Raw genomic sequence first — 26934 nt, 5'->3', positions numbered from 1 at the left:
TAGCCGTTGCAAAGCATGGATGTGTATAAGGTTATGAACACATAAAACTCATCATCTGAACCAACCAGTGATCTTTTCAAAATTTCAGGCATGCCAGATTTATTTGCACAAATTAAAATTAAAAAGAGTTTTTGTATTTATTATAATGAACCCTGTTTTTTTCTTCAAAGGCATCAGTTTAGGGATCTTAAATTACTTACATTATGTTGGGTAGTAGTTGTCAGATTTTTCTCTCAGTTTTCTTTGTTTTTGTTTGGTGATTTTCACCTTCCTAGATGCAAAAAAACTTAAAGCAATAAAAAGCACTCAAATTTTATATGCTCCTTTTTTTTTTTTTTTTTTACCAGTATAGGAATTATTATCCGCTTAGCTTTTGATCTTTGAGTTATGAGCACCACAGCAAAATCTTTTATGGTTTAGCTGTTGAGTATACAGACAGACAATACCCTTAGTCTGCGTAATCCTCCACATTTGATCAAGAAAAGTTGGATTATGTCATTACGCTTGCATGGCCTGCACCATGTTAACTGCTGCAGAAGCCCCAGCCACCGCAACGCCTATAAATCCGATCAGAGACGAGCCAATGAAACTGAACCGTATTGCACGTTGGTTGGACCAAAGTTGCTTAGATTTGAAAAATAATGGATGAAGCTGAGTTTCAGGCTAAAACCTGTGCATGTGAGGGTTATAATCCCAACTTTAATCTAGATTAAATCCACATCTGGCATGTCTCTATGTTTCCCTACAGCCTCTTTGTCCTCTCAGGAAAAAATAAAATACTTTAGATCAATGTGAAGACGGGACCTGGACCAAACTGAGCAGGAAAGGACTTGTTAGTCAAAGACTGGAACTTATTTCTGGTGCAGTACATGGCATAGATACCTTTCTTTGACCCTTAGATTTGTGAAGAAATTTGCATCTTTGCAGCATTAGTTAACCTGGTACACAGAAACCAGTGGATGATGTAAGAAGAGGATTTTGACTGAAGTCACTGAGTGCTTATCTGAGTGTCTGGCGGCAACAGATGTTTCGGGTCGTCTTCTCTTTCAGCTGCAGGAATCTGATTGTGCATCCACGGTGAGCCAAGAAGATTAGAGCGTCGTACCCTGAAAAACCAAAAAAAAATTCCATACCAGAAAATGGATTTCTCCCACATTACAAGGAGAGCTTTTATTGGAGCATTAAAGTACATTTCATGGTTCTTAGCGCTCACTCTCACTCACTCACCCACCCTCATGGTCTTAAACAAATACTTCCTTTTCATCTCCATCCCTTTATTCCCTAATTATAAAATTACAGTAGGGATCATCCTGCAGTACAGGGCTGTGAAAATCTACTTACCCCCTTACAGACATTTTTGCTTTTCCATTTTCAACACTCTTACTGGTTTCAGAGCTTGAAACAAATTTGGATATATCAAGAAGAGCAAATCTTTCAAAAGGGGATTTCATTTTTTATCAAAAAGGGCATGATTACTGTCAGACCTGTAGAATCATGGCATCTATTAAATAGAACTTGTTTGACAACATGAAGTAGGCAAGAAAACAACACAGAGAACAATTGCTCATAGATGGAGAAAACATCAACACACTGAGCACTCCCAGTAGCGACCAGCAAATAAAAATTACTCCAGGACAAACCTTTAAGGTCAAAGGTCAGGATTCAACGGGAAGGAAAAACAGGCAGAGTAAAACATAGCTGCATGGAAGAACAGAGAGGTAATGCACACATTTATGAAAAACACTTTGATGACCTTAAAGTTTTTGGGAAAGTATTTTGTGGACTAAGCAGACAAAGTCAGGCCTTTGTGGAGAGTGTGTATCCAGGTAGTTCTACACCATTGTGTATCCAGAAGTGTAAAAATACCACATTATTAATAAAAAAAAAAGAACATCAACATCTGAACCAATCATGATGCTTGACCATATTCACCTGGAGTCAAACATTGTGGTGGTGGGCTTATGATCTGGGACTATTTATATGGTCCCAGTCAGTCTGTGACCTTAAGGTGACCTTGGTTTCTACACCAAAACAAAGTACCTGAAGCACAATAGCCCTGCCTTTGAATTGCTAGCCCTGTTCCAAACCAAAAGGTTGGAGCTCACTACTAACGGTTTGGATCTAAATCTGATTGACAGGCTGTGGTACAATGGTAAAAAAACCATTCATGGTAGAAGTTCTTACATTCTGGCTGAATCCATACAATGAGCAGAGTGGGCTGAATGTGATACACATTTCCCTAAGGTGGTAACTGTCACTAAAGACACATGCTTTAAAGCAGTTATTGGGGGTGGGGGGGACTTAAGCTAGTAATGATTTTTTAAAGCAGTTGATAAGAACTTGTGCCCAATTAGAATTTATCCGTAGATAAAAGTTTTTCTTTTTAAATGCAAAATACTTTACTACTGTACTGTATATGCTGTACAGTTTTGCTCTAACGTTTAGTTTGAGATAGTTGTTCTCCCAGCAAATGACATGTTTTATAGTCTGTATAATCCAATTTAGAATTACTAAATGAGTAGATTTTTTATTTTTAAACAATGAATTACAATCAATGTGATGATTTGTTTTAGCCTATATCTAAACATATAGGCCAGGGGGGTCTGAATATCTTTACGCACTTAAAAAAAAAACGGTTATTCTGTTTTTAACTCAGGTTCTCTTTGATACTGAACGTTTATTTTACAACTAAAAAAATTTCAAGTTTGACAAAACAGCAAAAACAGAACAAATCTGTCAGGGGGTAAACATCTTCTCACAGCAGTTCAAGTAAGAGTCACAGTAGAACCATCACTTATTCATCGGGTCATAGTTTTAAAAATGTGAGAACGATGGATATACATTACATATGGGTTACAATGCATTGATTAATTCTTTTCAGAACATGGCTTGAAGCTTTTCATATATAAACTAGGAGGTGCATTTATTTGCATTCATGGCAGAAAGGTTAAGTATGTTTTAGATCATACTTTAGGCAACATATTGAATAGAAATGAAAATATAACAAAGGTTGCAGTCAGTCTTAAGCATTTTCACAGTGAAAGGAGAAGCGACTTTGGATTTAATATTTCAAGTTTATGGAAGCAGCCTGTTTCTAATATTGCTGCAGATGCCTTCTAGTCAGAAACAGAGAACCATTCAGGTTAAAGGGTGCTTAGTCCTCCAGCTTATCTTCATTTTCCTTGTCTATGCATTGAAAAGAAAAACAAAATACAAAAAAAAGATTTTTTTGTATCCAAAATAATGCAGGTGCCATTAATGGGCAGTTAGGCTTTTGGGGTATTAGTCCCTTAGTAGTACTCATATTCTAAGCGGCACAAAGATTAGTGAACTTGTTTTAATGAAAGTTCAGCACCCAGCATGAATCTTTAAAAAGCTGCTGCTGGAAGACTGTGGTTATTAGTTCCTGTAGTTTCACCACCATTACCGAGCAGAGCCAGAGACTCAACTGACTGATTCTTATTTTCCTCCTGATGTTCTGATTGAGGTGATTCCTCCTTCTTGTCTTCACCTCCTACCTCCTGCACGCCTGTGGCAGCAGCAGCTGCAGCAGCGGCTTCACACTCCTCCTTAAACAAACGGTCATGCTCCATCTTGAGCTCCTGGTAGGAGCGGGAGAACATATGGAAGATGGAGGTAGCTGGAAAAGCCATGATAAGAATCCCGCTCAGGATGCTGCTCAGCGCAACAACCTGCCCTGGAATGGACCTCGGCACCATGTCACCGTAACCTACGGTTGTCATGGAAATGATCGCCCACCAGTAAGAGGCGGGAATGCTGCTGAAATCATGGGTGCCTGTAAGCTCACTTTCCGCAAGGTGGACGAGAGGAGAGAAAAGGGTGACAGCTACGCAGAGGAAAAGAAGAAGGAGGCCAAACTCCCGGGTGCTGCGCCTGACCGTCAGCCCCAGCACCTGTAAGCCGAGGGAGTGGCGAGCTAGCCGCATCACGTACAGAATCCTCAGTGCCCGCAGGATCCTCAGCACCAGACCCAGTTTGTCCAAGTAGCCCTTACCTCCACCAGGCCTCTCATGCTCAGAGCTCTGATCCTCTTCTGTCACCACAAGTGAAACGTAGTAGGGCAGGATGGCCATGGCATCGATGATATTGAGCGGACCTCGGAGAAAATCGAGCTTGCTGGGGGCCTGAATGAAGCGTAGGATGAACTCCAGGGAGAACCAGGCCACACACACCGTCTCTATGATGAACATGTTGTAGCATTTGGAGGAACACTCACCCTGAGGTATGAAAAAAGAAATGCATTCAGAAGAAGGGGGGCAGGGAGATTGAAGATGAAAGGAGTGGAGAATTGACAGAGAAGAAGACAGATGGGGAGGGAAACACATGAAGATGGAGGGGGGAGATAAAATCCTGAGGTCAGATAATCATCCACACTAATCATTAATAAATCATGAGCTAGTCACTCGGTATGCTAGAGCTACTACCTCTGCACTGATAGATAACACACTGACAAAATCCATCATTTATTTAATTGAGAAGACTTCAAAGATTAATGCAACAGTGCGTTAAAGCTGCGGCAAAACCCAATCAAACTCACCCTCTAAGTGTAATCAAGGAAAAGCAATGAAATAATAATGAAAGATATTTTAAGCCTTAGGATGTCTCTGCAACATCTGGTTTGAATCATCACACCACCAGAAGCCAATGGGAATACATGATGCCAACGCATTTAGCAGAAAATGCTTCAGGCACATCATAGATACCATGCTGCTGACTTTCTTTCCTTTTTTTCCTTTTTTGCAGTGTTTTCCTACAGCATCTATCCTGCACAAATCCAGATGCTGTGAAACTGAAAAAACTGAGACTTATGTACCATGGGACAGATGCCTAAGACAGAAAGGAGGCTGATGACATCACTCACACTGTAATTAGTTAGGTTATTTACTATACGACTACTTAGGGGATCTCACAAAGCAGTGAGATTTCAATCCCAAAACAGCCTTTACAATGTTGGGAACATTAATTTTAATGTTAATGTTAAGACAGACAAATTTATTTGTCATTTTTTTTTACACAAGTTTAAAACAATTTAGTTTTGAACAGCTCTCTGGACAATTTCATCTTTTTGTAAAAGTAAAACAAAATATATATATATAAACAGTAATATAAACATATGACTTTTAATTTACAGTTCTAGCATTTTCATAATTTTTTTTATAATGATAAAATATAATAAATATAATAAAATTCAATAAAATAACCCCTTTTACAAAATATTCAGCAGTCTAATGGCAGTCTAATAGTAACAAATTGCTTCTGTTCTTTATTATAGAACAATCACAGTAACTAGTTTCTCGGCAATGTTACTATGCAGTTGTACTGTATTAATAATTTAAAATACTTGCGATTTTTAAACGACTTCCCTTTTACTTAAATTCAAACCCAACTGGATTCAATTAATAAATTCAAAAAGTATAATATTACTTGAGTTATTAATAAATTAAACTAATTAATATCTGAAAACACTGTATACCAAGCTATAGAATTTTAGCCTGCACTGAAACAAACTAAACTGAAAAAACAAAACAAAAACAACATTTCAAGCCATATAGCAGGAATAATATTGAATTTGAATGAATATCGAACAGGTCATGCTATTCCAGAAAGCAACAGCTAGACTGTACTTCCAGTTATTTTGCTTTACAAAGTAATCAATAACAGCATAACAGAGATTCTTCACCACATATAACACCATAAGTGATGCCAGTATATAACATTGAAGAACCAATCTTCATGTGGCACTGTGATAATGAGAAGTGCATCAAAAATAGCAGTCCCACCCAATTTTATTTTTATGCTTAAAGTCAACTTCTTTTTGAAAACTACTGTTACCCCACAATCTTTAACTGTAATATAAACTCCCGAGGACATAATGAGGCAAGGTGCAGACCAAGCACAACGTGCACCTGTAGCTTGTTGTTTATCTTCTGTTACTGTTGGTGCAGTTATGAATATCTTGCACAGAAGATGGGTTTTCCCATCATTTCCTGCAGTGTATCATTCAATATATTGGTAAACCAAGGCAGGCAGTTGTAAGTCAGTGTTGAGGGTGAGACCATGTCTAACTCTTTTTTTAACCAACATAAATACAGCTTATATAGATAGTTCATATCAGTGGCAAGACAATTTAATGTGCTGTAGATGAGAAAAATAAGGACACTGAGGACACTGCAGTGGCTAAGAGGTGACAACATCAATTAAACAGAATAATAATTAATAATTGAAATAAGATGATTGTGTTAAAATGTTAAAAGATTACTAAAAAAGAGAAAATTAAACTTAAGTAATAATTAGATAGGACAGTCAAAGGCCATCCTAAGTACATAAGTTAGCAATAAGGTAAACTTTTTCTTCCCAAACATGATGAAAAAAATCACAAATCATCATAAATACATATTCAGTCAAGCAGATAAATGCCATAACCGCCACTTAAAATGTGTAAACATTTCTAGGTATACACATCTTAATTCTTACTAGTATAATTTTGTTTTTGTAACTTTCTGAAATTATATTTCTGCTGCAAAAACGCAATAAAAAATATATTATTACAGTTAGTTTAGGAGTGTGATTTTGTTCAGGAAGAATCTTATTTTAGTGAACAAGAGGGAGGAGAGAGCTTTGAATAAATGTAAAAATGGTCTGCCATAGACGGCTACATATAAACTTAGGCGATAACTTGAGCAACAATATTCTTCTTCGCCATCTTCGTCTCCTTTGAATCTGAGCTTCTTTAAACCTGCTTCGTCAAACGGACCCCTGCTCTCCACCAAGCATGTTCTTGCGAGTTTGATAAAAGAAAATAAAAATCTTTCTACATGACTTTATTGTTGTTATTTATCTTTTTTTTTTAAAGAAGATTTAATTTCTTTATTCATGTCTTCTCCTTGCTTTTTCTTCTTGATTGCACACAAGTCACTGTACACAATCTACATTTGTCTTTTGGCACTGTGCCTCAGTTTCTTCTCAACACGCTCCCTCTCTATCCCTTATTATGCAGTATTTCCACCTTATTTCCACCTTCTCATCACTCACTCTGTTTCCTCTTCCAATGCCCTCTCCGGACATCCCCCTACCCCCCTTAATCCTTCATTGTCTCCCGCTGCTCTCTTTCCGCATTAAATCCATCACACCTTCAGTGAACAAATCTTTCCACACAGTTGATTCATGCAGGTACATGCATCCTTCACACACTCCTGTTTACATTCATCCCTTCTGTCCTTTCTGCCTCATCCATGGATCATCACTGCAATGTCACTCTGAGGCAATTGCTTTATTCCTGCAGAGCAACGCATAGCTGGTTAAAACACAAGCTGACATTAGTGTGAGCTTTCATTCTTCAACAATTTTATCAGGTTACATATCATCTAAAAACAATTTAGGGTTTAAAATTGCACGTCCTTAGGATTTACCCATTTGTACTGACATTTGGTGAGGGATCTTTGCATTTAGTGCATGCAAGATAGCATTGTCTTCACTTCTGTCCATTTGTACTTTGCTAATGTATTGACTCTATTGGATAAATTTGTAACAGAAAAATTCATCTTAGATTTTGGTACAGATTAACATTATTGCATCACTCAGTAGCTGCAGATCAGAACATCCATGATGTTATGTGGAAGCTCCTGGCCAGTCTCCACTGACCTCAGACCATTCTCTGTAAACCTGAGAGACAGTTGCGTGTGAAAAAAATCCCAGCAGATTCTGAAATATTTAGACCAGTCTGTCTGTCTGTCTGGCACCAACAACAATGTTAAGCTCAGATACAGCTAAATCCCATTTCTTCCACATTCGACTCTCCTGCTAGAATTTCGTCATGATATTTTTGCAGCATCTTAATACCAAGAGGCATTTGGTTACTTTATAATGATGGCTGATTGAATATTTTAACAAACAATTGAAGAAGACAATTTAAGTAAGACTTCCCATTTTAATATTTGTTTCAGAAATAAAGGGTTTTTAAATTTAGAATTAAGAAATAATTACTTGTGGGTTGCATTAAAAATTTATCACATTGAGTGATCAGAATAATTCGGATTAACTAGAACAAACTATTGGAAAAAGCAGACATATATCAATATTTAAAATTTTAAATTATTTCTGTAGTAAAATGGAATCAGTACTGTGGTCAGTTTTCCTGCCTTTCCCGCCTACTTAACCTGCCTAGAGATTGAAAAAGGGACCCATAATGGTGATCTCTGAGCCCCTTTGATTTCTCCAGAGGACCAAATTTGTCTCTTTACCAAAGGGAGGTTAGAAAACAAGATGAGAGATTCAGTGGTTTAAAAGTCTTCCTCCCATGAGTCATTGCTTCAATAAATCATACCATAATATTAACCTTTACACCTCTTCTCCTCAATCTTACCTGAATTGCTCATGTTTTCCCCTCTTCTCAGACTCCTGCCAGGCTGTTCTATATTAATCTTTGAGACGTTCCCTCCCTGTGGTATATATGTTAGGCCTGCCACGTTTCCACCACTCATTTATTTCCATCCTCAGATCTTTATGTTCTCCCCTTCTGCTGACATTAGGTACCATAAGAGCGTCCTGACCCTTACTGACCTGCAGAATAAGGCCATTTGTTACAGCTGGAAGAATTTCCCCTCTGACTTTCCCCTTTTTGAGAAGTCGCACACAATGCCTTCCCAGAAAACGAACACCATTACGACCTTAACTCCTCCACACAACCATCAGAGGACATATAGTCAGTGATATCACAGCTTCCTAAGATGGGGTTTCATATTATAGTTTGCATTACAGTCTCTCAATGTCAACTAGAACAAAGACAACAGGGGGTGAGGTTGGGAGGGTTGGGTAATTGAGAAGGACGTGAGGTTTACACATGGTAAGCTGATGTAATCATTACATTTATTTACTTTAATGGCAGAGTTTTCATTTAAATCTATTAATGCATATTATGTAAAGATAACTTGCAAATGTGAAATATGAAAAACATTTTTCATATTTCACAGTGAGAAAACCTTGACCTCAAACTTTTCAAGAATTTTAAAGAATTTCTGAGCTTTTCTCCATGCAAAGATAATAAATCAACCAAGCGTCCTTGGTTTATTAAACTGCTTCCATTTAAATGAAATGATGTACCAAGAGAAAACACATACATATCCACAGCTGATGAGGGACCAGGTGTAAGTAAATGAATATGTGGTTTAAATGAACAGAGAATTATCAGGAAAAAATAGATCCTAATAGCTGGGAAAAGGATCAGATGAGTCCAATCGACAGAATGAGGGTGAGACTAATACAGGTTGCAAGAACAGATAATCGTTTTGCTTTACCCAAGAAAACAAAATGATCAACAGCTTGCAGCTTGTTCTTGACACATAATGTGAGCATGTTTTTCCTTTGGTATGTTCAACACTAAGGCCTCATTAAGGGGGACCTACAGTATGAGGACTAACCAGGAGCTGTGCATGTCAGTTTCAATGAAGTATGAAACATCTTGTTCAGAGAGAGCCCTTTCTTATTTGAGAACAATAAGGCTTTCTGTTTTTGTGTATTAAGTCCTGCACCAACGCAGATGTATGAAAGCAAAGCAACTACAAATAAAAACCATAAAAAAGATTAATACCAAAAACTCCTCAAGGACTCAAAAAAAGAAGATAGGGAAAAAACACAACTCTGGACAAAAGAACTAAAGCCAAAGTCGCTGTTCTTCTACCTTAGAGTTGTATGTTTTTTGAGGTCACTACATTACTGAACAAAAGAGCTGATGGTTATAAAGACAAAGGTTTTCATATGATAATATAGGTTGTAAAACAGCGAACCGATTCATACTTTAACTAAATTATATTACATAAAACTTAAACGAGTGAATAAACAAATGAATGTAAAAACATGTCTGAAAGCATAAAGAAAAGCATATTTTATACCAGACTGTCTTTATGTCAGTTATATAATCACATTTGTTTGTGTTTTTATGTAAACGATTCTATAGAATGACTTCCCTGTCATAATTTGTTTGCAGCCATTAAATGCTTTTCCTATATACACTGCTAAGAAAAATAAAGGGAACACTCACATAACACATCCTAGATCTGAATGAATTAAATATTCTTACTGAATATTGCTTTTTAAATGATAACCATTTATTCAACCTTATAACTGACTCTAGATTTTGTTCTTGGATTCCATTGGCCATAATGATTCTGCATCGATGCTGAATAAAGAAGCTGGAAGTGGAAAAAAGAACAAAAGAAGTGATAAAATGTTGCCCATGAAAGGGTTTTTTTGTTCTTGCAGCAGACCTTGAATAATCTTTGCAGCTTTCCCCCATGCTGCAAATGAATGCCCTCAGATTAAAGGAAAGAGTGAAAGGGGGTTATATAGATGACAAGGACAACTAAGGGGAAAAGACAGTGAGAAAGAATAGGAAGGTTTTTTTTTCTTTGTGTCGACATAAGTCACCTATATTCTCTACTCATGGGTTATTCAATAGCAAGGATCAAGTGACAACTTCTGCTGTTTCAATGGTCTCTAGTTACCTGATTTCTGCAAGCATGACAAAGTACAGCAAGTGTCAACGTGTGTGGTTCTTTGCTGATAAAACAACACCAATTCATAACGTTTTTTGAACTAACATTAACCCTAAAGCAATGGTTCCCAACCCTGGTCCCCAGGGAACCCTGCCCTGATGTTTTAGAAATGTCTCTGTTCCAGCAAACCTGATTCAAATTAGGACTCCTCTGCAATCAAGTGCTGTATCAAATAGAGATGTAATGAGGTAATAAAGAATTTTAGATTCCAAAAAAAAACAAAGAGATTAGACTGAGGAGCTAAGAGATGCAAACAAGTGAGGAAGAAAGTCAGTAAAAGGTAACATAGTGAATAACAACAGTGGTGACAAGGTTATTCCCTTTAGGTCTCAATTATTTATTTGTTGAGGTACAAAGTATAGGCTGCACAGTGGGGTATTTGGTAACAGTGTTGTCTTGCAATACAATCTTATTGGGTTTGAATCCCAAAGTGTTTCTGCTTGAAAGCTGCATGTTGTCTTCAAGCATGGTATGGAGGGGCAGGGACACTATGTGATCAAAAAAAAGAGAAATTACATTTAGGTGATACCTTTCCACAGGTAACAGAGGTTTGCATTAAGACCTGGTAACTATGGACTTATTACTTGTTTGGGTTGTTTTTGCATATTTTTAAGTGGACATTGGTTCTAAAATCCTCTCTGCTGGACAGGTTCAGTCTTTGACATCAACATACTAACCTTTGATATAAATGCTTTATTAGCATTATTTTATGGTAGAACATAAACAGTACCTATCCCTATACATACCTATACATATATAGGCACACACTCCAATATCAGATATAAGGGAGTTTTTACTCTTCATCAGTCTACGGTCTAAGAGTGTGTCCATTGTTGTTAATTCTGTGGGTTGTTTTTCTCTGTGGTAGACTTGATGACCTGTCTAGTGTGTGCTCAGCTTTTGACCATGAGTGCTGGAGGTAGACACCAGCCCACCCATAACCCTGTGAAGGGAAGTGGGTATAGACAATGCATGAAAGATGCAAACACACCCAGGCATAAACTCTATGATATTTTCGATCATTGTACTCAACATCTCAGACTGTACAACAAAACAGCAGGGTTGAACAGTTCACAGCTCACAATGTATGTTTCCTAAACTGTACGGACTTATGTTCTGATGCGATCTAACTGCTCACACTGCATATCCAAAAACCACACGTCGACCTCGTCAATCAGGAAGAAGAACTCCGCTTTTCTCTGCTCTTCAGCTTTGCTTCAACGGCAGGATTTATCTACTAACACCTCATGAAGGCCGACTTAATTTCAAACTTGTTTGATTTTTTTTTCCAACCTTACGATTCCTTATCAGAGTTGGTCATGAGGGAGAGGCTAATCGCCCCTCGTCACCCCCTGTATACTACACGACACAGGATGCATGATGAGGCTGAAACTCAGCCGGATCCAAAAAATTCTTCGCACGACCGAAGAATCGGCCAAAAAAGGGCAAAAACTCGTACAGTGTATGCCCAGCTTAAGATGTATAAATAAGATATTTACATATAGTCTTTTTATTAAATCATTTCTGTAGTTGTCATTGTTACCACAGGGAAAAATAGTTGTGATAAGAATAGTAATTTATTCTGGAATAGAATAAACTTAAACCAAGGTTGCTTGCAAATATTTCAGCCCAATAATTTGGTTATTGCTATTTGACTTTTTATTTGTACTAAAAATAAATCCTACATCTGTTGTGTACACCTATGAATGCACTTGGGATAACAGGGAAAATATGCATATAACAAAGCTGTGGAACTAAGTTTTGTTTGAATTCAAATTGTTAAACTTTCATAAAAATAAAAATAACCTTCAATGTTATTATGAGACTACAACAAACTTTTGTTAAGAAATAGGCTCAGAATGTGCATATAGGACACAGACAAAGTTAAAAGGCCTAATAAAAAGATTAAAAAAAAAGACACCCATAAAAATATAAAGAAACCCTTAAAAAATGTCAACATATTAAACCACCCTCAGCAAATGTTGCAAGCTCAGTGACACCTGCTGCTGTTTATAAGACCTCAGTAGCAGAACAGCTGTTATAATTTGGTTTAAATGAGAGATGTGTGTCTGCAGCAGCTCTCTTACCGCTTCTCAACATCAGTTTATTGCTTTCATTTGTGGTTCTGCTGGTTCAGAACTCAACTTGTGTATTTTCCCACCAGTCCACCAGCTGTCCCGTCCTGTCTACCTGTAACAGGTCAATCCAGCGGGAAGAAATAGAGCCACTATTTGTCCCCCCCTAATTCTTTGTTAGACCTACAGTATATTAATATTAGTGATCCCCACCACTAGTAGTGAAGAAGCCTCTTGGATGAGAGGCGAAACGTCATGTCCAGTTTCCTACACTGAACTTTTTCAAGCCTGACCATGACCTGGATGAGTGAGAATCTTCTGTAACAGCACATTTGAAACATTAAGTGAAACGTGTTTATCAAAAAATTGGTCTCTGAGCATCTTAACAGACCTGCTTACAGTCCCATTGGTTTCTCAAAAGACTCTGTGATAATCAGGCATTTGTTAGTCTGTTTATTCTGTCCTGTGACTCATAAGGTATTGCTAAAGAACGACCAGTCACTTAAAAGTTGACTTAGAAGACAATCCATAGAAACAAAACAAACCCACAAATCTGCAGGCAGAACATGCAAACTGCACAAAAACAGAAAATGTCAGCAAACAAAAAGGTTAAATGTCTTAGGTTATCTATTCAAATGAAAGGATAAATTGTTTTGGATATAAAGTAAAACACAAGTAAAGATGTGGGAAAAAATTTATTTGGTGATTTATCACAATTTTCGGCTGCCCGATATAATATCGATCTTTCAGTTCCAAGTGTAAATTTAAAAATAACTATAAATTTTTACCTAAAGCATTGAGGGAAATAACTAAATAATAAACATCTTCTGATCAACATTTACAACACTTGCTTTTTTTATCTATACATTTAATTTTGATACCTAAGAATAATATCGCAATATATAATAATACTACAATATCGAGATGATATTGTATTGTGTACCAAGTATCGTTACACGTATCATATCGCAAAACGCATGCAAATACTCACCCCTAATCACAACAGTAAAAATAATAAGAATTAAAGTGGAAGATATAATTTGAATTATTACTATTTTTAGATTATGCTGCACTTGACGAAAAATATGCACTCACTGATAAGTATCTCAGGCAAACCTTGTTCATTTTTGTTTGGAGTCTGTCTGTCCTACCTTCAGAACTCTCTTATGACCTGCTCAACATACATTCAATAAGGTGTCAGACATATTCCACCATAGTTTTTATAAAAGCCATTGAAATTAAGGATTATTTGACCGGGCAACATTTCTGCAACTTTTTCATTTCTAGCCTCAGTTTCCTGTGCTTAGCTCAAAAATGTGGTAGTCGGTGTAGTCCTTTGCTGCTGTAGCCAATCTGCTTCGAGGGTTCCGGTGTTATAAGTCCAGACATAGTGTTCTACAGACCTTCGTTCAAGTTGTCGGTTATTAGACCACCTGTTGCCCTTTTGTAGCATGTTGAACTAGGCAACACATTCTCTCCTCGTCTCACCGACATTTTCCTCCTCACAACTTGTTTTAGATGATTCCTTGTAAATCTGAAAACCAATTTCGCCACCCTCTGAAAACCCATCCATGCCCAGTTTGGACCAACTTTGGATAATTTAACTGTGCCGAGCTTGGTTCCTTACGACCATTAACACATCATTCTAGCACAGTTCCTCACCTCCTAATGACAATCTACAGTTCCACTGCTCTCTAGAGTTAAACAAGCAAATCAACATTGCGGCGCCTATAACATTCAGGAAGTTTGGTTATAATTGTGATATTTCATTGTTAGTGGAGAGTCAGGCGAAGAAGGCAGCCTTTGGTGAATTTAACCAACAGAGTCGGCTTTTAGGAAGTGGATACGACAAACGATTGTTTAATCAAGGCTTACAGACACGGTAAACAATGATAGACGTTGAGGTTCATCACACTGCTAAGCAGAATCATCACTGGAAATCGCGTGGCACGATAGGGAAGCTAGTATTTTTATAAATGTCTGAAATTTCATGATTACGGAAGCTGACTGTAAGGAGATGACGTGGTCTGTTCATGCGCTCTTTGTTATCTGAGAACTGAGCCAGAACTGAACCGTGCCAGCTCTACTGATGATCTAGTATCAGTTTAGCACGGTTTGGTTGGGTCTTGCACAGTCCGGTTCAGTTGTTCCTGCCATTTACACTCAACAGTTATCTCGGTTACCATGTTCGGACCGATGTCGGCACAGTTTCAAAAGGGTAGTGTAAATGGGGCTTAAGAGATGTATGTGTTTTAAAAATAAAAAAAATAAGAAGATCCATATATAGTCAGACAAGGCCTTCTGATACCAATTACCAGGACAAGGTCACTCAAACCCTTTTTCTTCATAATTCTGGTGCACAGTTTAAACTTTAAAAAGTGGTCCTTACCCCCTATATCTGATTAAAACTACTCCAACTATGTGGCTAAGTAGCTATTTAATAAATACAAAATTATCATCAGATCTGATTCAAAATTGTCCAAAAATATGTTAACTGGTGAAACGTCATTGCTTTGCGCAGTTCAGTCACATCCAAACAAGGACAGGATAAACGTTTCATTTTTTGCTACTATCTCAGTAATCCCACTCGGGAGCCACGCAGCACATCAGATGAGGGGAACATAGCTCTCATAGATAGCCTATAAAAGGCATGGAATCTGCTTGGTACTGAGACAGATGTACACCCACACACAGAAACCCTGAGAAAACAAATCTGAATGCTGATTGATGGCATAGAAGAATTCTGTTTTAAGCTATGTCATTTAATTTAAATCTTAGTATTTGTGGATGTGTTAGCAGTCTGGCAGCTGTAGGATGTGGTATTAAATAGTTAACAGGGAGTAGTTTCTATAACAGAAAAAATAATGCTTAAATATACCCTTCCTCTTCGCTGTTTATTCCACAACACCCAAAGGGCCTTTTAAAGCTAACCCAGCCACATCATGCCTAAATGTGAGCATAAGTGTTTCTGAAATAGGAAATACACATACCCAGGTATTCAGGAATTTGTCTATTGCCCTCCTTTTTGCACCATCTGCTGTTTTTTCTTCCCTTATTTTCCTGGAACAAAGCCTTTCAGCAGCCAGCCTGAAACCCAAAAAACTGTAGAGAATATCTTGACATTTAAACCTTATTGTGCTCCATTGTCTGATTAATTGAAGCAGAATCATATAGAGGAAACAGAAGGTTTTTATACAGTACACCTATTGTAAAACTGTGAGAGCAGTTTTATGATTGATGGTGGTGTTTTGTCTCCAGTGTTTACCCTGTGATTAAGAATATGGCATTAGCACAAATTAAAAAAATGGAGGACTCTGTTACGCCTTTGCACACTTTGTCAGAATATGAGACTAAGGTGTGAATGTAAATCACCCCACACAGAGCAATGTTAACACAATATATGCATGCTCCCTCTGTCGGCTCTGCTGCTCTGAGCTGCAGGGGACATTCATTCATGCTGCCAAGTCCAGGCAGTCCAAAGATAGGGTAACAAATCATATCGCCCCCTCAGAGACAGTAATTTTTAAAAATTGCTTTGTTGATGCACATAATAGAATCCTTCACAGTTCAGGAGCTGGAGATATGGGTGCATAACCAGACAGTCTGTTGAAATTTTATTAGAATCAGTACTTTCATCTTTATCAATGGATTCACTGTAAAGCTGGACACCGTAGCCGAGTTTGATCCTAGCTTCAAGCAGTTGGAAAATACAACAAGAAGCCTTTATAGTGAGGTCACAAATATGATTCAAACAGTGTAATCGTACATTTCTATATAAAAAAAAAACCCTTGATCAAGTATTTCCTTTAAGTCAGTCCAAAATGTTTAACAACTCTCCAAAATGAGTGCTGTGAGTAGCACAGCATGACCCCATCCACATTAAATTGTGATTAACCTTTTCTAAAATGAGTCAAACTTCTTGTTATGAGTTATGTGCTCATAACATTAATGAATGAACCTTGCTGTGATGCATAATTTGCTCAAACGAGTCAGTCACTGTAATTTGATTGAGGTGATAACTCAATCCATGCACTATTGATGGAAACAATAAAACTGAGTCAAAAAAGAGTCACTCTGCACTGCAGCAAACTGACTTTATCTCAATGACATCTGCAATGTCAAAAATAAGGTTAAGTTCCCATAAAACTATGTGCAAAATGATCACTCTTTTATTGTGGTATACTAATTAAGTTGATCAAAGATTTTATGAGCTTGTACAATAATCCACAACTTCTTGTTTTCATGGGTTATAAATATAATCAAATACAGAAAAGTGATTTTTTTAGACATTAAGTAGGAGAAGGAGGTATGCTGAATACTCAGGGACTTGAAAAACTATACTACTAAGATAATTAGGGTGTGCTTTTGCTCAGTAGGCAAAGAAGTCATTTTGCATCAACAGTTTTGGTTTTGTCCCATCTTTCCCTTGTCATATGTCAAATTTCCCCTGGACAAAGCACTTAATCCTAAATCAGTGTATCAGTATATAGTTGTGAGAGCAACTCGATGAATGTGGCTAAAAGTGAAGTATTTTCACTATGACTAGAAAAATCCTATTTTAAGTTAAGTTAATAAAAAAACAACTCATTCACATCTATACATTCCCAATTATTTAACTAAAAATAAGATATAAGAGTAATAGAAATGTGTCTTTTACCACAGTTGTGCTCTCTCTGTTCGATATTGCATTTCCTAGATTGTGAGTCTGTGCCTGTAGCTAAAGAGACATCCTCAGTGTTACTTGAGCAAGCTGCAACCAAGAAGTTTGAAGAAGTTGCAGCTTTGCAAGCTGTGAGCATTTCTCTGGATGTTTGTGTCACCTAAGCAGCCAAGGAGAGCAGAATATATGGCACTAATAGGGAACAGAATGGCCCAGCTAACAGGTCTGTTGCTGGTCATGAACTGCTTGTTTAGTGGAGGTTCAAGTTGAGCTGAAACCAGTTTCACACTGGAAAATTCTCCTAAGGGACCTCCTAAAACAGCAATTCAAGTCAACTGAGATGTGTTTCATGGGAAGTTAGTTTATTTATGTAGCTTCTTCTTCTTTTATTCCTATGCTAATATCAAACCTCAATTATATTATTTATGCATGGTGTGAATTTCACCCCGCCTCTCGCCCATTGACTGCTGGAGATAGGCACCCCTCGCGACCCCACTCGGGACAAGCATGTCAGATAATGGATGGATGGTGTGAATTTCAGAGTTCATGTTTTACAGTACATATTTTAGGATCTTTTGTGGAGCAGAGAGAGGGCCTTCAGTTTTTTAGACAAAGGTTCTGTTTGTTGCTTTCTACTTGGGTGAATGGCTTTAACTTGTTTTGTAGTCAAATATGTTTTACTTTTATAATCCCGGACACAAGCGGCTGAAATGAGCTTTAAGCATAGTGTGTCTGGGCTCTCTCTTAGAGATAGGGTGAGGAGCTCAGTCTTCTGGGGAGGACTCAGAGTACAGCCACTGCACCTCCACGTCAAGAGGATGGATGGATGGATGGATGGAATCTGGGTTGAATTTAAAACAAGCCAGATGGTATAATTTTGCTCTACAGGCCCTCTATGGCTGCAGCGAGCCAATCAATTAATCTAGAAAATGTTTTTAAGGATCTACTGTTATAAAAAGAAAAAATCTTAGTCAATTAAAATACTTCAGTGAACTGTTTTGAGCTTCAAAATAAAAATATTTCAATTAAAAATTAAACTAAAATATAATTTAAAATATCCTTGAAGAATTTTGACTATGGTAAAAAAAAAAAAAATGTAGTGTGACTTTAAAAATAAAATCAGTTAAATAAATTGGTTAATGATTTCAGGTCTATTTTTGCCTTGTCTAATTTTCTACAACTGAACACAAATAAAAAATATGTATATGTTTTATGATAAACAAATATGAACCAGTGGCGGCTGGTGGAGCTATAAATTCCAAATAGTCATATACCAAACATATACTAAGTTGTCACACACCAGTATATTTATATGAATGCCAACAACACCCATACTTTTACTTTTTTAACATATTTGTTGCCCTCCTGAGGCTATCTGAAGGCAAATCTGTGTTTTGCATGATCCAATATTGTGTCACATACCTAAAAAAAACCAACAATGTACCAGTTTAATAACGGAGAAGCTATTGGTCAATGGACAAAGATTTTTGCGCCCTAAGGCGGAAATACGTCACTGACTGGACCGGACCGGGCATTCGAGCCCCTGAGCCGTCAGCTCCGGGGCTGGTCCAGTTTTGCTGCACTGTAGTCAACTGAAATCCCGGATGATTTAGAAATTTCCCCCCAGACATTTTTTTTTAGGTATGAATAGCAGCACATCTCCAGGAAAAAGAGGACATCTGGTCACCCTACCATATCAACAATTTGATATTTCAGTGAGTGAGTGCTTGTTGCTATGATGCATCTTTCCCTCAGCAGCTTCGCTCATTGTAAACCAACCAATCAGTGCACAGGTAATCTAAATATTCATGAGCATACCATAAAAGGAAGTAAACCTGTCGTTTCATCCTTTTTTAACCAGCCTTGCATTAGGGCTCATAGAACAGCAAATATGCCATTTTCAGCCCAACCAATGTTACACACCCTATTCAGAGACCTTAAGGACCAACACCGAATACCCTTTATAATCATTCTATGAACCCTTTAAATATAACAGGTTTAGGACCACAGTATGTCCTGCACAACCACAATGCAAAGACAACACACCACATGTTGATGCATTTTATTCAGAAAAATGACTTATCTCGTCCGGGATACCCCATCCACCTGGGAATGTAGTCGTCTTTGCTACTGCAGCCTTAAACTGAACATGAAGAAAAAAAGACCTCACTGTCTTGGAGAGATAAGGTACATGACCCATCTCACCTTACTTATCATAGACCTGTCTGTCGTCTCAATAATCACACCTCCCAGCAAGTTGTAAGGTTGTATAACATCACTGAGAAATGTCCACTCAACAAAACAGTGAACAGGAGGCGAAGAGGAAACTCACAGCCTTCACTCATGTGGCCTTTGACTCTGTCAGCTTCATTTTGATGCAGAGAGAGGAGAAAACAAAATACAAATAGAAAAATGAGTTACATAAAAAGTAAAAGGCTTCTTGAGATAAAAAAAATAGACAAAATCTGGCAAATAGGAATCTCATGCTAGCTTTCAAAAGGTTTTGCAAGCAAAACCAGTCTTTCTGATATGTAAAACAGCTTTATTCTAAATTCTAGTTGTTGTTTTTTTAAGGGGTTATACATTTTATGTTGAACCATGTGTTATATGACAACTTTGTTTTTATAATGTCTGTGCCACATGTGGGGAAATAGCATTGAAATCAACATAAATGCATACAAAATCTGCCACCAGTTCCTTTCAAGAACCAGATGGTTAATAAATACACAAAATCAGGCAGATGCTGTTTTACAAACTGAATTAATTCCCTTTTAATGCTATGTATAGTAAACAGTGCAGCTACAAGATTGTGCAGGAGAATATCAAAATCAGATATTAACCCACTCATTTTACAGAGAAAACACTCTGTTAAAAAAGAATAATAAAAATATTAAAATAATAAAAACTGCAGATATGTCATTTCCCTCACCAAAAACATACTATTAACAGGCATTAGTCTTTATCAGAGGCACTTTAGATGTATCTTCTCTTCAAAAAATCTAAATCAATTTAACTATACTTTGCAAAGAAGTTGCTCATCAGTTCTAGCCTTTGGCTCCCCTGGTCTCCTCATTAATATTTACCAAAAAAGGAATAAAGCCCCTGTCGCACCTTGACCATTTGAACCAGCTGTTATGATTCTGGCCTGTTTGACTGCTCTGCAATCAATTACAGCTGCTGCCTGCTGCACTGCAGTGCAATCAGCAGCATGTCTCTCAGCTGTGTTTTAGCAGTTATAAGACAGCCTGTGGCAGGCAGACAGGGCCAGATAATTGCAAGCCAACAAGCAAGCGGTATCCAGCACGTCATGTTACCTGACCAAGCTCTTGACCAAGCCTCCGCTTCACAGATTTTCCCTCTTGCCAAGGTCCTTCCAGGACCTTGATCCTGCCTCTGTGCTCCAAACCACCCAACTGTTGCCCATCCAACAACTGTTTAAAGGAGCAGTTTGCTCTGTTCAAGCTGCTGATCCACGCTTAAAGGTACACTATGCAACCGGTGTTGATTTTCCAGCGAGGCTCCCCCCAGAGGGCGAAAGTAAAAGTGCACTGTCGTAAATATGCACAGCTGTTCTCCTGGTTTCTCCGTCAAGCCAGGCGCGGTTGTTTTGAGCTTAGCAGCGAATGACTAATGCTGCGTTCACACTGGACATAGCTGGCGCGACAGAAGCAGCGAGTTTACATGCAAAGTCAATGGTTGATGCGCGTCAAGGCGCAGCAAAAGGTCCGGCGGCGCGTTTTGAGATGCAGGCGCAGCACGTCTGAGCAGCTGAAGCAGCGCGTTTAAGCATCTGACGCAGGGAGAGAGACACAGCGCTGATGATCACTCCTCTTAAACAGTTTATTGACGCCTAAATTAACTGAAAATGCAGAAATCTGCCGGCAGAATATGCAGTTTGGATTAATTAGATGAAAAAAACCTACCAGCTGCCGCGGTGAACTGCGAGGAGGCAACCCGGCCAGAGGCTGCTGATGACGGGATCCCTGCTGTTGGCGCATACCTGGTATGTGGGGGTCTGAGCGGCTCCGACAGAAAAAATATTGAAGGCAGGATAATAATCTGAATGAACTGACTGCACTGATTACGTTTTCAGGTGTATTTTCTCACTTAAAAACATATTAAAACTACTTTATTCCCACTGATCACAGCAAATATAGCTGCAAGGCAGAGAAAGGATAGTGAAGCTCCGTCCAACGCGCGTCAGACACACTTTTGCACCGCGCAGCCAGAGCAGCAAAGCTGCTTCAGCCACGCGTCAGAACTAACTGGTACAAGCAGCAAAAATGAAGCAGCAGACGCGATTTTGCTGCTTTTGCTGCGTGAACGTAGCATAACTGCACAAAGATTGCCACTGTGCTAGCAACGAGAATGCTTTTAACTGGGGGCGTCTAGCAGTTCTCGCCGTAAAGCAAGACTGACTCTCACGAGACTTCTGAGCCTGTGGGTGCGGGTCGGTGCTCCTGCAGTTGCAAGTGCGGTATTTCCCCCACAGACCACCAGGGCGGCCGAGAATACCTTTGTTCAACCTGAAATGACTCATTTAATCATCCATAACGTTATGGAACACATTAATTAACTGAAAAATGTTGCATAGTGTGCCTTTAAGGGAGGGCACTGATAAGGTTAGTGGTTTGGTTGGTTTCATGCATTTCATTATTTGAATTCATTCAAGCCACTACCCTACATCTACCTTCTTATTAATCCCTGGTCCTCGGTGGATGTCCTCCTGAAGTCCTGAGTTCTGAATAAACTGTTTAAGTTCTTATCCTGTGTTCTGGCTGAAAATGAGGGTTTTCTGTCTGGATCATTACACCAGCGTATGCCTGACGTACGAAAAATGTGGCAAAAATGCTGGCATACATTGGATAAATTATGAGTACGCTGCAACACGCTGGCACACGTCGACATGCAGCAAGTACGTCGAGAGGTATGCAAGCGTATGCTATACATGGGCTGATCATTTGAAATACATTAAGTGTAAGTTACTTACTACGTCCTGGTGTCTAGCTTTTCCAAAACCTATGAGCAACTTTTGCATAACCTATTGGTAACTTGTCAAGAACTTATCTCCGATGCATATCAACTTATCTGACATGTTCCAGACTAATGCTGAACGTGTTTCCAACGTACAGTTACAGTATAACGCATTATTGGCAGCGTTTTAGTATAAAGGGGGGTTCACAGGAGGAAACCGTCAGTTCTCCTCCAGGCTTCATTCCCATCATAGGGTGAGCGAGAGACAAATTTCCTAGCAGACATGATGCTGAATCTGCTAAAACTGCAAATTTTCTTTCTTTTTTTCTTATTTATTCTTCTTTGGGGCGCAGTTGGTAATCAGCAGCTAGTTGATACTGAGCTCAAAGACATCTTTTTAAGCAGACTGGGCGCCTCCGGCTGCATCGCTACCCCCCTCAGGACAGTGGCTTATGCATAATTTCATGGGCATTATGCTGCCATGTGCTATGCCTAAGCTAGATTGTTGTTGAACATAAGCTCTGGACACGTTATTAATTATTTATGTATACGCCCAAAATTGAAAAAATACATAGAAAGTTAAGTGTATGCCAGCATTTTAGGAGATTCTGGGACGTTGGGCATACGTTGGCTAAATTATCAAGGTGTGACAGAGCCCTAAGTTACAAAGCAGCATTATTCAAACTTCATGGTCCCTGCTGAGGTAATGACACTTTTCATTTACTGCCTCCATTTTTTACATGCCAGGGCAGCTGTGGCTTGGAGGGAACACTACGTAGAAAGTTTTGGCTTAGATCTCAGCTGCCTCTCAGCACCTGTTGCTACATTCTTTAGCAGGATAAAAAAAAACTGAAGTTGAGTGTTGAGCTGCGAATCACCGTATTAGCATATCAATGTTGTGAGTATAGCTGACTGAATAAAACTTGCAAGAGGGCCAGACATAACTAGAAATGTGTCATTCCTGAATTGTAACCCAGCATGCCTAAGTAAACTCTCAGTCATCCTGGTTATGGCAACCAAAAAACAAGCTTGATTGGGGCAACCAGACTTTTAGAAATGTTTTTAGAAAAACTAGGTGAAAGACCAGTCGCCTCTAATATCAGCTTAACTGTTCTGTGGTTAGAACAAAACCATGGAAATCATTGTTTTCTGCCCTTTAAGAAGATTTTTGAAAACTTTGGCATAAAATTCCCTCAATGTAAAACATGGTGGTGGCAGCTTTATGGTGTGGAGATGATTATCATTAACTGGGATATGGATCATGTTGGCACAAAATCAAATCCCAAGCTTTATTTAGAACAGAAGCCCTTTGACATTTGTAGATCTGTCACATTCCCTGAAAACTCACTTCTATGGCAAGATTACTGATTTTCTCTTCCAATAATCTTAAGGATGCAAGATTATCCAGATGGCTCGGCAAACATTCTTATAATCAAATTTTTCCTGCTGTTTGTGGTGTGTTAAGAGTGATCTAGCCTGTTTGGAAGGATGTTGCGATTGCTCCAACATCCAATTAGGGACATTCAACATGTATGATTGTCTTTTCCTGATATGGGGAGTGCTCCCCAAAATACACAGCCTCTTGAATGTGATCAAAAAAAGGAAGTTGACTGAAACACCGAGGGTAAAAAAAAAACAAAAAAACAATTCACCTCCATATCAGAGTGTAGCTATCTCTACTTCTTTACCCAACGCTCTCCCCTTCACGTTTTAGCTCAAGTTTTTTTGGAGAATTCCTGTCTGTTATCTGTGTGTCTAGTGAGTGAAATCTGGCTGTACAGTGCAAACTGTTGGACCAACCTATTGTATCTAAGATTTTTCTGTTGTCATGTGTTGGGGCTCTAATAACTTAAATGGCAATGTTAAAATCTTGCCTTGTGAACCAAGCATAAAAAAACCGAAGATAAAACCACTTTGTTCGTCAAACTGTGCTGATAAAAATGTAAACAAACATGTTCCAGATGTACGGAGTGCCCAGAGTAAGCCTGTGTAAGGTTTTGAGTGGCCGAGGCATTACTACAAAATTAAACAAGAGGCTTAATGTGGCAGCAGACCAGCATTCCAGGGATTATGCATCATGATACTATGGGTGGAAATGTGGCTTGTTGACAAAAAGCACACATGCCCAGTTAGGTAATTTTACCACTGCAGAAAGACAGGATTCAATCAAGTGTCTTGGTGCATGTTGTTCAGATTGACAACTGACATAACCCAGGCATGCCCAAAGTCGTTTGGGCTGCTGTCCTGCAGGTTTTAGAGGTTTCTCTGCTTAAGCACAGCTGATTCTGATAATTGCACTTCTGTCTATTAATCAGCTAAAAATCAGCTGTGTTGGAGCAGAGAAAGCTGTAAACCCTGCAGGACAGCGGGACTTTGGGCATGTCTGACATAAACGAGCCCTATCATTGAGAATACAATGTCACTCAGATCAAAATATTTTGATTACTTTTGTTACAAAAAATTTTGACGAGCTCTTAATTCTCAAAACTTAATGTACATATTTCAAGATGCTTAAAAACTGAGGTTGAAACATGACTTTTACAGTAGATCTACCTTAAGGCCAATGTTGCAGCTTAAAATTAAAATGAGCATTTCTCTTAAGTGTTAAGTATTTCAATTGTCACACTCCACACATTACTTACAGTACTTTACCTCCTTTTCTACATCTCTCAGCATAGGCAGGTTGGAGGGCAGGAGGACTTATAGCTGGACGGGGAGGATGTTGGTCATACCAGGACAAAGTTACTTCAGATTTTTAAGCACTCATAATATTTCCATTTGAACTTTTGAGTTGGACAGAAATAATGTTAAGATGTATTAAAATATATTATTTTTACTCAACTATCATTAGTTGACAAATCTGCTGTTAAATCTCAAACTAAATCCTGAAGGTCTGTGCATGAATGAGGGAAGGTCTCTGATCTTTTCCATCACTCTAAAATTCTCAAGGTTTCTTGTTCCTCTCTGTTACTTTCTGCTCCTTCCACAAAGTTTCTACAGGATATAGTTGTTGGAACTGAGATGCCACAGGTAAATGTATTTCTGTGGGTTTGGCCTCATGTTTTAGGTCATTATCTGAGATGCAAATTCAGTTTTCTGTGGCAGTTCACTAGATCTGCAACAGCGATAAATGAGACACTACTGGCGTGAGTCTTTTGCAACACAGTTTTCAGACGGTTGACGATGAAAAAACTAACACCTGTCTTACTTGAATAGCCTTTTTACTTGTTTTTCCTGTTTTGATGAAGAGCAAAGAAAAAAGCAAGTTTATACCCAGGCGTTGCTGTGGACACTTGGATATCCATCCATCTATTCATTTTCTATTGCTTAGCCCTTGTCATGGTGGGGCTGGTGCCTATGTCCAACAGTCTATGGGCAGGAGGCAGGGTACACCCGGACAGGTCGCCAGTCTGTCGCAGGACACTCATATAAATGTAGTAAAGTTGGAGGTTTGCTTGTTTCAATGTAATCATACATATTTCAATATAGAGCTTTAAAGAAATCTTAATTACCAAGCCAGTAATGTCGGGCTGGAAGGGCTCTATTTAAAGTCGCCTGATGGAACTGAGACACAAAAAACACAAATTTTAAAGCAAACCAGGCAAACATTTCTTTTTCTTCATAATTTATCCCAGAAATCAACACATCCTGGTGAACAAAAGAAAAACAAATTATTTCTGAAGGAATAAGAATAACTACTGGAAAAGAATAGCTATTTGAAAATTTGTGCCTCTTTATGCAAACCTCTTCACAGCTTCTTAAAAACATCTACTTACAAACATAACAATACAAAAGCTCATTTATAGATGTGACACATCCGTAATACCTGACTATGCAAAATTCTCCTCATTATGTCTCATAGCTTTATTCATAATTCATAACATGTCTAATTTAAAAGCATTACTTAATCCTGCATGTTTACGAGCAACAATAGATTCTCTCTCCAATCTTGCAACCAAGCTTTTCCATTAATGCCTAAGTTACTCTCACTAACTTCTAAACTTTTCCTGCCAAGAGTCATAAAACTCGTCACGTATTCTGTAACCCAGCACTGAACCCCCTTGCTAGATTCTTCATTATAACCCTCTTTCACTCACTGGGTTCTGCAGCTGCTTGCTGCCGCTAAAGCCTAAATCAATACATGGACGCGACTGTTGATGATTCCTGAAGCAGGCCAGATTACTGATCTAGGGAAAATATTCCATGAAAAGTGTTTTGTATTTTAAGTTTTGCTGTGTGCCAGCTGTGATTCCAAAGAAAATTTGTGTCTCACAATGTAGTTCAATATCATATGGAATAAACTATTCTAAAATGCCTGCTTTTATCAGTGTGACATAGAATCACAAAAACGTTACTTATACAGATTTTAATCATTCTGTTTTCGACTGCTCTCATCATCTTTTTACTTCAGGGTCCTGTGAGGCATTGTGATTTCTTCTTATGTAACAGGAGAATAAAGGACAGCTTAGGTAGGAACAGTTACAGACAAGCCGAATGCTTTTGCTGAAGGATATAATGTTGATGTACGAAGGGACAGAAGTCATATTCAAGGTCTGAAAAGTGAAAGAAGCCAGCTGCATGAATGTGAAATGTTTTGTCAGTGCGGGCAGGAAATTAAAAGCTTTGTTGATCTAAAAAAAACACACAAAAAAAA

General features: G+C 38.3%; 1 protein-coding gene across 2 annotated transcripts in view; it reads right to left on the bottom strand.

Annotated features, from left to right (window-relative positions):
• Nucleotides 1–387: 387 nt before the first annotated feature.
• kcng4 (potassium channel, voltage gated modifier subfamily G, member 4) overlaps nucleotides 388–26934 on the bottom strand; it is a 33806-nt gene continuing 7259 nt past the window's right edge. For both annotated transcript variants that reach the window (XM_015374071.1, XM_015374072.1), the window contains exon 4: nucleotides 388–4238. In XM_015374071.1, the coding sequence (XP_015229557.1) occupies nucleotides 3369–4238 (870 nt within the window). In that variant the 3' untranslated portion in view covers nucleotides 388–3368. The remainder of the gene's footprint in view (nucleotides 4239–26934) is intronic.

Source organism: Cyprinodon variegatus, unplaced genomic scaffold (genome assembly GCF_000732505.1).
Source record: "Cyprinodon variegatus isolate N-32 unplaced genomic scaffold, C_variegatus-1.0 Scaffold97, whole genome shotgun sequence".
Taxonomy (NCBI): Eukaryota; Metazoa; Chordata; class Actinopteri; order Cyprinodontiformes; family Cyprinodontidae; genus Cyprinodon; species Cyprinodon variegatus.
Note: the sequence above shows the minus strand (reverse complement) of the source record. Positions and strands in the feature narration are given on the sequence as shown.